The following is a 15,094-nucleotide window of genomic DNA, read 5'->3' as shown; positions in this document are numbered from 1 at the left end:
TATTTTATATTATTATTATATTATTATTATTATTATATTATTATTATTATTATTATATTATTAATTATTATTATATTATTATCATTATTATTTTATTACTACTACTACTACTTTTATGTAAATTGTACTATTTTTACATGTTCAAGTGGACGTTGTGAGCGTTGACAGGCGGACGCCTTCTAGAGAAAGATCCACACTCCATAGAGTGAAAAAAGTGTGCAATGCCTTTTCTAATTCGGACATGCAGGTAGACATTGTCAGGAACATTTCCTCTGGCCTCAACTACCACTTCACCGAGATGATGGAACCCAGACCAGTGTCTGGACCATCTTGGTGGATGACTTTCCATACTCTACTGGTGTGAGTGGTCACGTGCTTGGATGCAACCGGGGGGGGGGTCGTTACTTTTGGGATTTTATTATCATTATGAGGCAAAAAAACAAACCAAACAGAACTACCTCTTCTCTCTCTCTCTCTCTCTCTCTCTCTCTCTCTCTCTCTCTCTCCCGTTTATTGCGCCAAATTATCTATCATCACCACCATCATCATCACCACCATCATCATTATCATCATCATCATCATCATCATCATCATCATCATCATCATCATCATCATCATCATCATCATCATCATCATCAGCATCATCATCATCATCATCATCATCATCTTCTTCTTTCTTCTTCTTCTTCTTCTTCTTCTTCTTCTTCTTCTTCTTCTTCTTTCTTCTTCTTCTTCTTCTTCTTCTTCTTCTTCTTCTTCTTCTTCTTCTTCTTCTTTTTTCTTCTTCTTCTTCTTCTTCTTCTTCGTCTTCTTCTTCTTCTTCTTCTTCTTCTTCTTCTTCTTCTTCTTCTTCTTCTTCTTCTTCTTCTTCTTCTTCTTCTTCTTCTCCTTTTTCCATCTTGATAAATTTGCCTGGAACAACATTTTGTTGCATACTATGGTTACTTATCTGTGTTTGTGTGGCTGTTATTGAGGGATTCAGAAAATAAATAATCTGATTAAAACCTGTTTTCATAAATGTATAGGATTTTTTAAAAAGTATATTTTGATAGTTAGACGAATATAACTATTATTGCTTAATTAAGTGTCATGCTATGTTTTGACCCAATGCCTCCCACATCCCGACTTGATAAAGTTAGTTTAAACGAGGTTCAACTATAATATTCCAGTTATAGCGTTATACCCTTGTAAAGCGCTTTGAGCGTATTTAGTTGATATTGCGCTATTTAAAGCTCAATTAAAAAAAAAATTATAGACGTGAAGATTGTTATCATTAAAAAAACACTGGATATTTCGACTAATATTATTTTTATATCTATAAATATCAAAATTTCAAGAATTTTCATTCAATTCCATTTCTATCGTTAGTTCGCCTTGACATATATAACTTATCGCATCAAAATGGTGTTAAATCAGCTTGAACCAGATGCCAAAAAAGTTGCTTAGAATTGGTTTGAGTAATGAAATCAGATTTCACTTCTTGTTGTCTGTCTTCCAATTCTTTGCAGTTGTAACAACTGTACTGCTTTAGTCCAGAAAAAAACGTGTATTGAAATAATTAGGCAGAAAACTCGCCCTTCAAATATCTTGGCAAAAACTCTCAAAGTGTGAGAATTTTTGCCAAGATGAGGGTCATTTAAATCGATCGATATTTGAAGAACGGGTTTTCTGGCCAAATTTCTAAATACGCCTTTTTTCTGGACTTTTGCAGTCAGCATTTAAATCAACCGTCACACTAGCAGTTTTCGGGCGTTGGTTTAAATGACCAGATTGAAGCGTTAGGTAACATATTTGAAATAGTAACAATACGACTGTCTTTATGCCAGAGATAATTATTTCCTTGTTATTTTTCCCCAGACGCATGAATATCCATCTGTACAGAGACAGAGGCGCATGGCTAGGACGCCTGATATTTTTGCCTCTTTTTGTTCCATTCATCGTGGTATTCCTTGGACACCTCAAACATAACCAGGGCTCTATTCAGGACAGATTTGGTTTGATCTATCAAGCCACGCAGACCTCACCGTTTATGGGCTTGACTAGCGCTGTCGGGTTGTGTAAGTCGTGACAATAGGGTTCAACAGTCGTGACGTCGCTTCCCCTCGTAATGGCGCATGGTAACTGGTTCTAATCTATCGTAACAATGGCGGACTCCATTATCTCTATCGCCGCCCTTATGAAATATTTCTCTGAGGAGCATAAAAGTGTTTTCAGAGGAGAAAAACATTATAAATCTGATCACATGTCTGATTACATGACATGTGAAAAGGTTATAGCCAGCATGAATGATAAAAAGTACCGATTTTCTTAGTTTAGAATCAAGCTGCTGGTTGCTGGACGGAGTGACATCAGACTGTTAAATCCTATTGGAATAACTTTCAATAAAGGAGAGAACTGAAAACACGTTAGTATTGCCCAGTCAAATATATCTCGTAACTATCAAAGAGTCACCTTAAATAAATGTGCTACAATCTAACATTACACATAACAAGCACATTGTGCTTGTCACACTCTTTTTATAAAAACAAGATTTAAGAGTTAGGCATAAAATCGGACCATTCTTCAGAAGTCCCAGGTTTGAGAATTTTTGTCAAGATGAGTGCCAGTTTAATGGATGGATATATCCAGGACGAGTTTTCTACCCGCAATTCTAAATACGTGTTTGTCCAGAGTATGGAAGATGTCACGTGACTTATGATATTTTATCTCTTGCATCATACTCACCTTTAGTTTTATGTTATTTTTGTTCTTGTTCATCTCAAAGTTCCAATCCTTCGTGAGTTGATGTATCGTGAATGTCACGATGGGTTGTATTCAACTGGGACATTCCTCTTGGCCTACTACATTCATGTTTTACCATTCAACATTGTAACTGTGTGCTGTTTCTCATCAGCACTTTATTGGTAAGTATTGGTAAATTTTGGTAATTATAACTGTTTGCTGTTTCTCATTAGCACTATATTGGTAAGTGTAACTGTGTGCTGTTTCTCATCGGCACTATATTGGTACGTTTTCGTAAGTGTAACTGTGTGCTGTTTCTCATCAGCACTATATTGGTACGTTTTGGTAAGTGTAACTGTGTGCTGTTTCTCATCAGCACTATATTGGTACATTTTGGTAAGTGTAACTGTGTGCTGTTTCTCATCAGCACGACATTGGTTTACACTGAAAATCTCTGAAACCATTAGCTATTTTTCAATCTCGTTTGAGGATCACAAATAATCTAAGAGTGTTATCTTTCACACTCATGATATTTCCCCATCCTTTCAATCGGGTAAGGATTTGTTTTCAAAGAGTAATTTTATCGATCAGATTATGAGTGAAGTTGTGATGCCCTTATAAAATAAACTCTTCTATAATGTTTGGAAATACACATGAATAGATTTGTTTCTGCTATTAGAGTAAAAGAGATGACATCATGCTATATCACAAAGTGTTCTTTTCTAATTAATATAAATTATAAGCGCTTAGAGTCTGGTGTCTCGGAGTTTCAGCGATATAACCTTTCAACATTCTTTTTTTTATTATAAGACAAAATCATATATAACCAGTTTGGTTAAAGAATATATTTGTATTTAATGTATTTAGGATACCCATTCCAATTCATCAAACTAAATAAAGTTGAGTAATTCTAACGTCTTTTTGAAATGCGTCATATGATTGGACAATTTAGAGTGGCGGAGACCAGATAACGAGCGGTTTAGTCTGTCAGTTATAATTGTCCAGTCGAGAGGGGACATCTTTTAATTGTATAGACCCCGCGAGGACCGGCTGTTGGTCAGAACACCCCAAGACCTGTGATTAGCCAAATCAATGAATGGAGTTCTTAAGTTCTATAAAAGACATCTCACAAATTGAACACAATTCCAGAAGGGCAGGTATCTAATCGCTTAGAATTAAACATTAGCGATTTTGTGTCGTAAATACATCACTGGCATTCTTCTCTCTCTCTCTCTCTCTCTCTCTCTCTCTCTCTCTCTTTCAATTTTAGATCTATTTTGACATGCAGTTCTTTCTAGCCATATTTGAATAATAGATACATTGTTGCGTCGAACTTTATGATACAACTAGATTTGCTTCGGCCATTAGAGTAAAAGAGATCACATGATGACGTGTCACATAATTTTCTTTTCTAATAAATCGGAAACCTGGGACTGTTTCTTTTCTTGATTGACAGGATCGTAGGGATGAATGATGAGTTTTACTTGTTTGGGGTGTTCACATTTGTCAACATTGTTCTCATTCAATACGGGGAGATGACAGGTGTCGCCATGATGGCTTTGTTCAAAAATCCACAAGTTGCCTACAACACAACCTGTCTCCTCTTGTCAGCTTCCGGCCTTCTGTCCACGGGGATTCTAAGGTAAGAACTGTCGTGTGCCTGTTTTTGGTATCTTCTTAGTTAAGGCATTTATTCTCTTATCGCATCGTGCCATTTTGTAAGCAGTTATTCTAAAGAAGGTGGCTTCTTTTTTTACAAAACGTCGTTGCTATTTGACTGGCTTTTTTATGAAACTGTAACAATGTAACCCCAAAGGGTATATATATATATAATTTGAATATATGACAGGTTTCAAATTTCAGTGATGACCTTGGCTGAACGCAACTGTTTGATTTTAATTGTGTTTTTGCATGTTGTTTCCTCAGATCCATCGACAATATGACAGTCGTTCTACAATGGGCTGGCTACATCCCAGTCCACAAGTATACCACCGAAATTATTGTGGTCAACGAGTTTTACAACACCGAGTTTGAATGTTCTGATGCGAATGGTAAGTGACATTGACTTTTACATTCTGATTCTGTCCATCAAGTAAATATAGTACTCACATTCAATGGGAAGATGGAATATGGCGATGCGAGTCAGACTTGGGAAACCCCAAGTCGCATCCCCGAATTCCGTCTTCTTCAAGTATTACGTCTGTGTTTATGATAAGACAAAAAATGGAAGAGAAAATATGTCTCGTCCTCCTGATGCCACTTAAATTAACATTCATCCATAATTTGTTTTTCTATTCTTGCTCTCCAGGAACACAATGCATTCAAAATGGCGACAAGGTGTTGTCGTTCTACTACCCAGAGGCTCAGAGTCATATGGACAGGAATTTTGGTGTCCTTGGTGGATACACAGTTGGCGTTGGTTTATTTTCCTGGCTGATGTTCAAGCTTCGGGGAATCCCAAGTTTGCATTGATGGTGCTTTGAATTGGTGATGTCATGTCACCTTATCACCTTATCAACATGCGTACAGGAGCTTTATCAATTATCAATGTCGTTGTTGACTATACTCATACCATGAAATTATGATTATAACTTTTATTTTATTATGCTGAAAGCTTTTATATCGGTCGATTTCCGCGACATCAGACTGATTCTACGTGCTTAAATTATAATTACTTTAGCTGAAACATAATCACTAACACACACGCACACACAAGCACACACATACACAAACATGCACACAAACACACAAAACAACACAAACCAGGCGTCTATATTGTGTCTCATATTATCTACTAAACTCGAAACAGATAAGTTTAAGCGAACGTTTAAAAATAGAAACGATTCTTCTTCGCGTATGCTCTCTGGTAAGGCGTTCCAAACAGAGGGCAAAAAGATGAGAAAAGTATCTCATTCAAGCTTTTTCGAGTATTCAGTATTCGAGGGACAACTAGTTTGGTGGAATCACTGGCCAAACATTAGGTGCGGGGTTTGAATTTCTTTCAATTGGTTCTGAAAGGTAGGAAGGGGCAGTACCTTCAAGACAACGATACAATCAAACAGAAGCTTTGGATTTAATCCTTTTCTCAACAGGCAGCCAATGGTGAAAGTTAGAAGGTATCAAATTACGAAATTAAAGAGCAGACACAGGTATAAGATAAGGATCTTAACACGTGTGTGTGTGAAATGTGTCAGACAAAGCAAGAAAAACCATCCCGAAAAATCAGTCTACCTCGACTGGGGATCGAACCTCAGACCTTCTGATTACCGGTCAAACCTGGAGCCTCTGTGGTGTAAGGTAGCACGTTTGACCAGTAATCAGAAGGTTTGAAGTTCGATCCCCAGTCGAGGTAGACTCTCTTGTATTTTTCTTTCTTTCTTTTTTTCTGGCACCTTTTATACAAACTTGTTCAGATAATACGAAAGTCTATATTCGTTATTTTCAATAGATCCGAAACATCTATATACAAACGAAAGTGTACATTAGATAATAGACTGTACTATTGTGCATATTCTGATCATAGTTGGATTATATCGGTTCCGGAGAGACAGAATGAACGTTTGGTGTGTTATGTCTGATGCTAATAAATATAAATTCAGCATTAGCTATGAGGTCCAGCGTGGCTCGGCGGTAAGATCTTTGCTTCGTACCCAAACGGTACCGAGTTTGAAGACCCGCCGCTGAGCTGCATGGTCTTGAACAAGTCACCTCTCCCTAGCTAAGTTTGTGTCGCTGCACTGCGACTGACGCATGAGTCTTGCCAGTCTTCCCTTGGATTGGAACGACGTGTGCATTAATGCAGGTCTGACATCCATTTTGGGCCTAATTCAACATTGTTGTATTGGGCAATAATTTCGTCATTTAAAAACAAAATTCCATCACATCAACGAGCCCAAAATAAATAGGGTTATCAGACCTTCAAATAAGTACACGCTGGACTAGACCCGAAAGACAAACCTCCCCAATGATATGAATAAAGGGAATTTATACATTTTGAATTCATTTTAAATTTCATGATAAAAAAGTGATCTCCGTTTCAGTCGTCCATCTTTTTCCTCTAAATCAAAATGGAGGAAAACAAAACTTGATAAAACTTGGGCGGGAACAAGAAGGTTCACATTAATGGACCTCCAATTTGTCATCATTTCCCAAGGTCAAATTATTTAGTGACCCACTTGTTACCCGTCGCTTCAAACCAGTACTACATAGATACGGTCTAGGGGATGGCACGTGACTCTATAGCCAGATCTCGGCCGTACTCGGGAAAAACACACATTTTAAAATTTGGCCAGAAAACTCGTCCTTCAAATATCGATCGATTTAAAAGAGCCTCATCTTGGCAAAAAAAAAAAACAACAACAACAAAATTCTCAAGCCTGAGACTTTGCGAAGTCCCAGGTTTGGTAGTTTTCTCCCAAGATGATGGTCATTAAAAATAAAAATAAATAAAATTCCCTTTAGTCATCCCACAGGGGAAATTTGTCTCTAGGGTCTAGTCCAAGGGAGAACTGGAATAAACCAGGCGTTGACCCATACTTAAAGGATGATTTGTCTGGCCTAAACTTAAAATTGGTTTTATCCAGAGTACGGCAGATCTGTGAGACTATGAGACATAGTTTGTTGATATAAAACACAATGAATATAGATTGATAACTATATATATATATATATATATATATATATATATATATATATATATATATATATATATATACATCCACCAAACGTGCTGAGTGCGCTTTACAAGGCGTCCCGGGCAAACAGCAACATATAACAATTAGGACGTGACATTATATAATAATATAATATTCATTTTATTCATCCCCATGGGGAAATTTGTCCTTTGGGTCTATTCCAAAGGAAGACTGGAATCACCCAGGCGTCAGCCGCAGAGCAGCGCGGCAAAGTGAGCTAGGACGTGATGACTTGCTCAAGACCACATAGCGGTCGAATTCGGTACCTTTCGGGTACGAAGCAAAGATGGTACCGCTGAGCCACACCGCCCCACATGACGTCTGTTAGGCAATTTTACAATTTGTTTCAGTTATAGAACGCTGTTAAACGAGAGCTTTAAACTTGAGTTTTTATAAATCGCAAATCCACCAAGCGTGCTCAAAGGGCTTTACAAGGGGTCCCTGATCAACATTAACAAGCACCATATAGAACGGGACGCCTGATAGGACAGGCACTCTTTTTACACCTGAATACGGTGAGAGAATGTGAATAAAGAGCCTTTTCCAAGGACTCAATTATGAGCTTCCGGAACACTCGGACAGTAGAGCCACGCTCTCCCCGGCAAGGTCGAGGGTTCGATCCCCCCATCGTCGCGAAATTTTTTTATTTTGTATTGTCTTCTACATTCCTAATCACCTCATTTCCGGTTTGCCCAAATGTTCAAGGTATGTGAAACTGTAAAAGAAATAACCCAAGTGAATGACAAAAGCAAAGTGGATTCGACGGGGGATTTTGACCTGAAAAACTGAGGGATTCCAATAGTCTTCAACAGTCGTAAAGTCACTTCCTTCCTAATGACGTATGGTAACTTAGTAACACTGGCTCTAAACTATCGGAACAATGGCGGACGTCGTATGAAATATTTCTCCGGCGAGCTTAAACGCGTATCCAGAGGGAAAAAAAAACATAAATTTGATCATGTTTTGACTTTTACACATTCTGATCAGAAGGCATATGAAAAGGGAATGAAAAGTTTTAGGCAGCATGAAGAATAAAAAGTAATGATTTTCTTTGTTTAGAACCAAGATGGCCGCCGTTGCCGGGCGCGTGACATCAGACTACTGAATCCAATTGGTGTCAGAATGATTCTATACAATGTTGAACAAGTCATTGGATTGACGTCTCTATGAAGTCTTAGGTTTCATCCGCCGTTCATGGGTTTTGCTTTGTATTCAAATATGGGTTTATAATTTTTCCGTATACTATATTTATTGTATTCTAGTTTTTTTTAAAATAAATCATGATATGAAATATATCTGGTTTTGTTGCTGTTGTTGTTGATGTTGATGTTATTTTTGTTGTTATTATTGTTGTTGTTGTTGTTGTTGTTATTGTTGTTGTTGATGTTGTTATTGTTGTTTCATTAGTTATATATTATCTATATTGACATTTTGATCTTTTATAAATGACAATATCGACTAGACGTGCTCAACGCGCTTTACAAGGGATCCCTGACCAACAGCAACATGTAACGTGTTAGGCCATATTACATTTTTTCCCGACAGAGACATCGCTATTCACAGCCAGATGCTCATTTTATACCCGAGTACAGTGAGAGAATGTGAGTAAAGAGCCTTTACCCAAGGACTCAATAATAAGCCGAGCGAGACTCGAATTCAGGACCTTCCGATCCGAAAGCGAGTGTCAAACCACCAGACAACCTAGCCGCACAAACGTAATACATATATAATATAAATATATATATATATAATATATATATTATAATATATATACATAGCTTGAATCATTGCTTTTTCAGCTACACCAAAGGTCACGTGGTCAAACCTCTCTCAATTGTAAAGATATTTGGCGTTTGGAAGTCATTGACCATAAATATATATATATATATATATATATATATATATATATAATATATATATATATATATATATATATATATATATATATATATATATATATATATATATTGGTGTTTCGTCTCATTTATCTTATCTAACACTAAAATGCACAAATAATTAATCTTTAATAATTGCATGACCGTTGAGTTTTCACTTGTGGAAGTAAAAACGGGCACCTGGAATTGCAGATTAAAATGGACCAGATGGTAGCAATGAGGTAACATACGTTACGTTTAGACAGATGGCTATGTTGATGCGTTTATCTAAAAATTCACAACATTTCCAGCCGGATATGACGTGCCAACACATACACTATGTGTAAAGTTTAAAGTCATAAAATGACTAGCTATGCTATAACAATAATAAAGAGTTGAATGACGTCATTGTTGTTCTATTTATAGAATTACACACGAACACGCTTCTAAGTAGAGACCCTCACAATATATACATATATAAACATATATATATATATATATATATATTATATATATATATATATATATATTATATAAATGGTGGGTGTTCTGTAGTTCGGATAGTTCTCTTGCAACACCATCTAAAGATTTCAATATCGAAAACATGAGGCAACTTGATGTGCGTTTCCGCGTTGAATTTAAAAAAAATAGAAGACACGCGTTGCTATGCCTGGGAAATTCTTTGCAGAAAATCACATCAAAACATTGGAAGAAAATATTTTGTGAGACTTTAAACACTTTTATCCAGGAAGGAATTTCATTTTTCAACAAGATGGTGCTACATCTTTACGAGCAACATAACTCATGCTTTTCTTCAAATTAAGGATATTTATTGGAAGTGTATATTCGCAGCACTACTGCGAATAGTGATTTTCACGGTAAAATCACTATACGCAGTAGTAGAAACGCTCTCCCGTCTCTAAAAATTAGTGTGTGTCCCCTCAGTGAAAACAACACTGTACTTTCTGTTCAAACTGGCGTGTTGTCGAATGGCTTGAAGTAGAATGAGAGTGTTAGTTTGAGAAGGAAAGTAAAGGATGATTAAAACCTGATTTGGCACTGGAAGTTGCCATTTTGAACCATTCCATTTTTCCTTCCACTCTGAAACTTGACAAGATATCGTGTTTTGTTTCGTTGTTGTTACCCCAATCCAATCCATTAAAATTCCTCCACCTCTCCGACTTGATCATCGGTTCATATCTTGAAATCTATAAGAACGTTTCGGTTGATGACCTTAATAAGAATAGATCGGATCCTGTGTATTGTTTTATTTACAGTTAGTTAAATATATTTTATAGATGTTCATGGAATTCTCTCTCTCTCTCTCTCTCTCTCTCTCTCTCTCTCTCTCTCTCTCTCTCTCTCTCTCTCTCATATCTCAGTGCTCTTGCAAATAGGAAAGATACCATCGATAAACTACCACTACCACACCAACCCCCACATCGTTATCATAACTATAGCAACCGCCACCCAGTATATTATCATCTTCCTCCTCGTCATCATCATCATTGCTACCTCTAATACTACAACCACATCATCATTACTACCACTACCACAGCTACCTCTAAATGGTTATTAAAACTGCAAGAACCACCACCCCCATTATATCATGATTATAATCCTTATCGTCATAATCACTACCACCACATCATCATCAACACCACCACTACAATCACAACCACCACATCACCACCACCATCATTACACAACAAACGCAAAATAATAATAATAATAATAATAATAATAATAATAATAATAATAATAATAATAATACTACTACTACTACTACTACTACTACTACTACTACTACTACTACTACTACTACTACTACTACTAACTAAATATATAATAATACTAATATAACTACTAATATACTACTACTACTACTACTACTACTACTACTACTACTACTACTAATAATAATAATAATAATAATAATAATAATAATAATAATAATAATAATAATAATAATAATAATAATAATAATAATAATAATAATAATAATAATAATAATAATAATAATAATAATAATAATAATAATAATAATAATAATATTGCGTCTCATTACAATAAAGCAGTACTACTGCAAATAACATGAATCAATAATATCGGTACAGCACTACTGCGAATAACGAAAACAATCGGTACCTACTATTTGCAGTAGTACTGCAAATAGAGAAAAACGCTGTTCGCAGCACTATTTCGAATAGAGGAGGCCATATTTATTTCATAGAGAAAGACAACCTACAGCCTCAATCACCCGGCCTGAATCCATGTACTGCACACTTTGGAATTATTTGACCGAGAAGGTTTGCAGCGGATAAAGATCTGCATTCACAGAAGAAAACGTGAGAGAAGGATTTATTTTATGAAGGGAGAAGATGACCATTGAGGAAATTCGGAAGTGTATTTCAAGCTGGAAAAGGATATTGCGTTTGGTCATTAAAGAGGACGGTTATCCTACTGATCACTTCAAGTGTTAACTTTGTAATCGTTGGACCAAAATAGGTATGTGAGTGTGTGCTACATAGACGATTTCTTATATGATGAGAAGAATTATGATAAAAATAATGTTTAAGATGACATAAATAATGTTTGCTAAAAATATCAACAAAAATATTAAAATCATCGCCATTTTACTCTCTGTAATGTCGTGCCATTTATCTCTGATATTGGATTTCTGAACACGGTTATGAAGAATCATTGTATCTTTTTGTTTTTCATTTCATATTCATGTAATTTTGACAGTCTATGTATAAAGATGTTTTTCGTTTTGTGTTTTCAATTTGAAAGAAATCCAATAAAGAGTCTCAGAGATTCTAAGCCGCCGAAAAATGGCTCGTTTTTATTTTTGTTTTTTTTATTACCACCTGATATATAGACGTCTTCTTTTTGCATAATTACAAACCACCATAACCGCAAAGCCGAAGGTACGATGCTAACTGAAACACAACAATCTTCTTTTACTTTCACATCCTGATGAGAGCGAATGCTCGAAACAATATTGTAGAAGTTGATCATAATTATACTTGCCATATTTTATGAAAATTCATTTTATCAAAATATTGAGAATTATTTATTTCTTAGTTTTTGTTTTTATAATTGTATACATTTGCTATAGTTTTACTGTCCTGTTGGGCACTGTTTTTTAACCAGAAATGAGCCTCGTAAGTACTAATTTCGATGACTCAACAAAGAACATCCCGATCCCGGCAAGCAAACAATACCTAAATTCTCTGATCAACAAGACATAAAAATGTATAAGAAACACCAGATGGCTAGATTTTTTTCTATTTAAACCCAAACCGAAACGTTAAAAAAGGAAACTTTTGGATTTCGATCTACCAGACCATCCCCATCCATTCCTGAACTACGGGAATTCGAGGATGGAATGACAGACATCATCAGAAATATAAAATTCAGACAAATCAACGACAATTTCCAAAACAACCTAAAACAAGACATGCTTTGGATAGATCAAGATAAAGATCTGAACAAGTGTCTATGCAACATGCAGACAAAGCAAACACGATTAAAACAAGAATAGAACTATCCCATCATTTGACTGATTTTTTGGGATGGTTTTTTTCTTGTTATTTTGTTCTTCCTGACATTTAGAACAAGTCAAGTAGATAGATATAATTCTTTCCAGACTTTTCGACAATCACGTATCAAATCATGATTCCAAATTTCCATACGACAATCTTGATATCTTTCAATGTCATGTATTCTCTCTCCCCCCCCCCCCCCCCCCCCAAATCCCATCGGTGACGGGAATAGAAATGAGAAAGAAAAGGAGTACTCATTTATTAGAAAAATCATAATGCAAAATTTTATTGTTATGAACAACATGTAGAATGAATAAAAAGACAATAGTTCATATATCAAATCATTGTCATAACAAATGTACCACACTGTCAAAGTAAAATACCTGTTTAAAACGTTGGCCACTTCGTGTTGACGTCCTAAGGTTGAGACTTTGAATTGATGGAGGACGAGTTTTCTGACCAAATGTTCAAAATGTGCTTTTAGTTTTTACATTACGGCGGATATGACATCAGATGAGAACACATTCAATCATAATATTTGTTTCTCCTGACGTATCGCCGCTCTGAAGGCATGAATTACATATCATGTAATAACAGAAGACAAGGAATGGCAAGTTATCCAATAAAACTGTCTGTATCCACAAGTCCTAAACCCAATTGATACAAAATTGGATGCAAGAAATATATATATCAATATATATATATATATATATATATATATATATATATATATATATATATATATATATATATATATATATATATATATATATATATATATATATATATATATATATACAATCGATCCAACTGTAACATTTTCAATATAACCTATTCTTTTATAAAAAGTTCGAGGTTCACATTATGCCGCACGTCCCATGATAAAGTTTCGCCAACAAGCATTGAATTATTGGCAAATCTAAAGATTATAAAATTATTTTGTACATATTGAATAACTTGAAAACGCTTAAAAATATTCTATGAATCGTTGACTCAAATCATTATTTAGAATATCTGCTGGGGCATGATGATCGGATGTTAATTTGACCTGGGCCTTGGGAATCGTAGTCTGTCCCCCCTTATGCCAGATTCATTTACGCTAACCTACAACTTTATTGACCAATTATATTGTTGAAGGCTCAACAGATTCGTCTCTGTCTTTGTTAATGTCCACTATACAGTGGTATAATGATAAAATGGTATAATGATAAAATGGTATAATGATAAAATGGTATAATGATAACATGGTATAATGATAAAATGGTATAATGATCAAAAGGTATAATGATGAAATGGTATAATGATGAAATGTATAATGATGAAATGGTATAATAATAAAATAGTACAATGATAAAATAGTATAATGATAAAATGGTATGATGCTGAAATGGTATAATGATAAAATGGTATAATGATAAAATGGTATGATGATAAAATGGTATAATGATGAAATGGTGTAATGATGAAATGGTATAATGATGAAATGGTATAATGATAAAATGGTATAATGATAAACTGGTATAATGATGAAATGGTATAATGATGAAATGGTATAATGATGAAATGGTATAATGATGAAATGGTATAATGATAAAATGGTAGAATGATAAAATGGTAGAATGATGAAATGGTAAAATGATAAAAGAGATGGGTGCCTGTAAGTCATAGCCTTTGTTTGTCTGCAATCATTCTAGGTTCTCCACCACTAGGTTACTAAAAGCCATTAAAAGGACGGATGAAAGATATTTGTGGAAAAAAACATTCTTTGCTTCTTGAAATATAAAAGTGACTGAGACGAAAGCTTGACGGTCTTTCCATAATTTGTCCTTGGGATTCCCTAGACTTATTGTGTTTCGTTGTGTCCAGTCACGGCATGTCATTGCTATCATCTTTGCTGTTAAATAATAGGACGAATTCCATCAAATCTAATCTTGACTGAAATACACCAATGACTTAATTGTACAAAAAAGACAATTTTACTTGAATTTCGTTGCAGTAATTAAAAGTTAAAAGATCAATTAAATCTAATGTAATTTGCGATTTGGCCTGCGCTTAATATATTTAGGTCTGATAACTGAGTGAAGTTATCGGCTTGATATACCATTGTTGTAATGGACAACCTGTTTTGCTGGTTTCACAGTATTTTCATTACACGTTGGGTTATTAGACTTACACATAGGTACGCGTTGGGTTGGGCTCGTATATCTATTCTTACAAAGAAAATAGGGCTAACATAATATCTAACATGCAAAGAAAT

The 15,094-nt window shown here is 35.1% G+C and overlaps 1 protein-coding gene across 2 annotated transcripts in view; it reads left to right on the top strand.

The window, feature by feature from the left end:
• The window catches only part of LOC144970240 (ATP-binding cassette sub-family G member 5-like), a 29,345-nt gene extending 22,257 nt beyond the window's left edge, over positions 1–7,088 (top strand). Inside the window, exons 9-15 of one of the 2 annotated variants that reach the window (XR_013644924.1) lie at positions 147–360; positions 1,858–2,057; positions 2,765–2,903; positions 4,178–4,363; positions 4,648–4,772; positions 5,030–5,946; positions 6,066–7,088. Coding sequence is in view for 1 of the 2 variants with exons in the window: in XM_078909681.1 (XP_078765807.1) it covers positions 147–360; positions 1,858–2,057; positions 2,765–2,903; positions 4,178–4,363; positions 4,648–4,772; positions 5,030–5,193 (1,028 nt within the window). In the remaining variant the exon portion in view is untranslated. Of the gene's footprint in view, positions 1–146; positions 361–1,857; positions 2,058–2,764; positions 2,904–4,177; positions 4,364–4,647; positions 4,773–5,029 lie in introns of both variants that reach the window. The other variant, XM_078909681.1, reaches the window with a different exon arrangement.
• Positions 7,089–15,094: the final 8,006 nt, after the last annotated feature.

Source organism: Berghia stephanieae, chromosome 1 (assembly GCF_034508935.2).
Source record: "Berghia stephanieae isolate SIO BIC M18660-M18661 chromosome 1, UCSD_Bste_1.3, whole genome shotgun sequence".
Lineage (NCBI taxonomy): Eukaryota > Metazoa > Mollusca > Gastropoda > Nudibranchia > Aeolidiidae > Berghia > Berghia stephanieae.
This window is presented reverse-complemented; position numbering and strand designations above follow the sequence as displayed.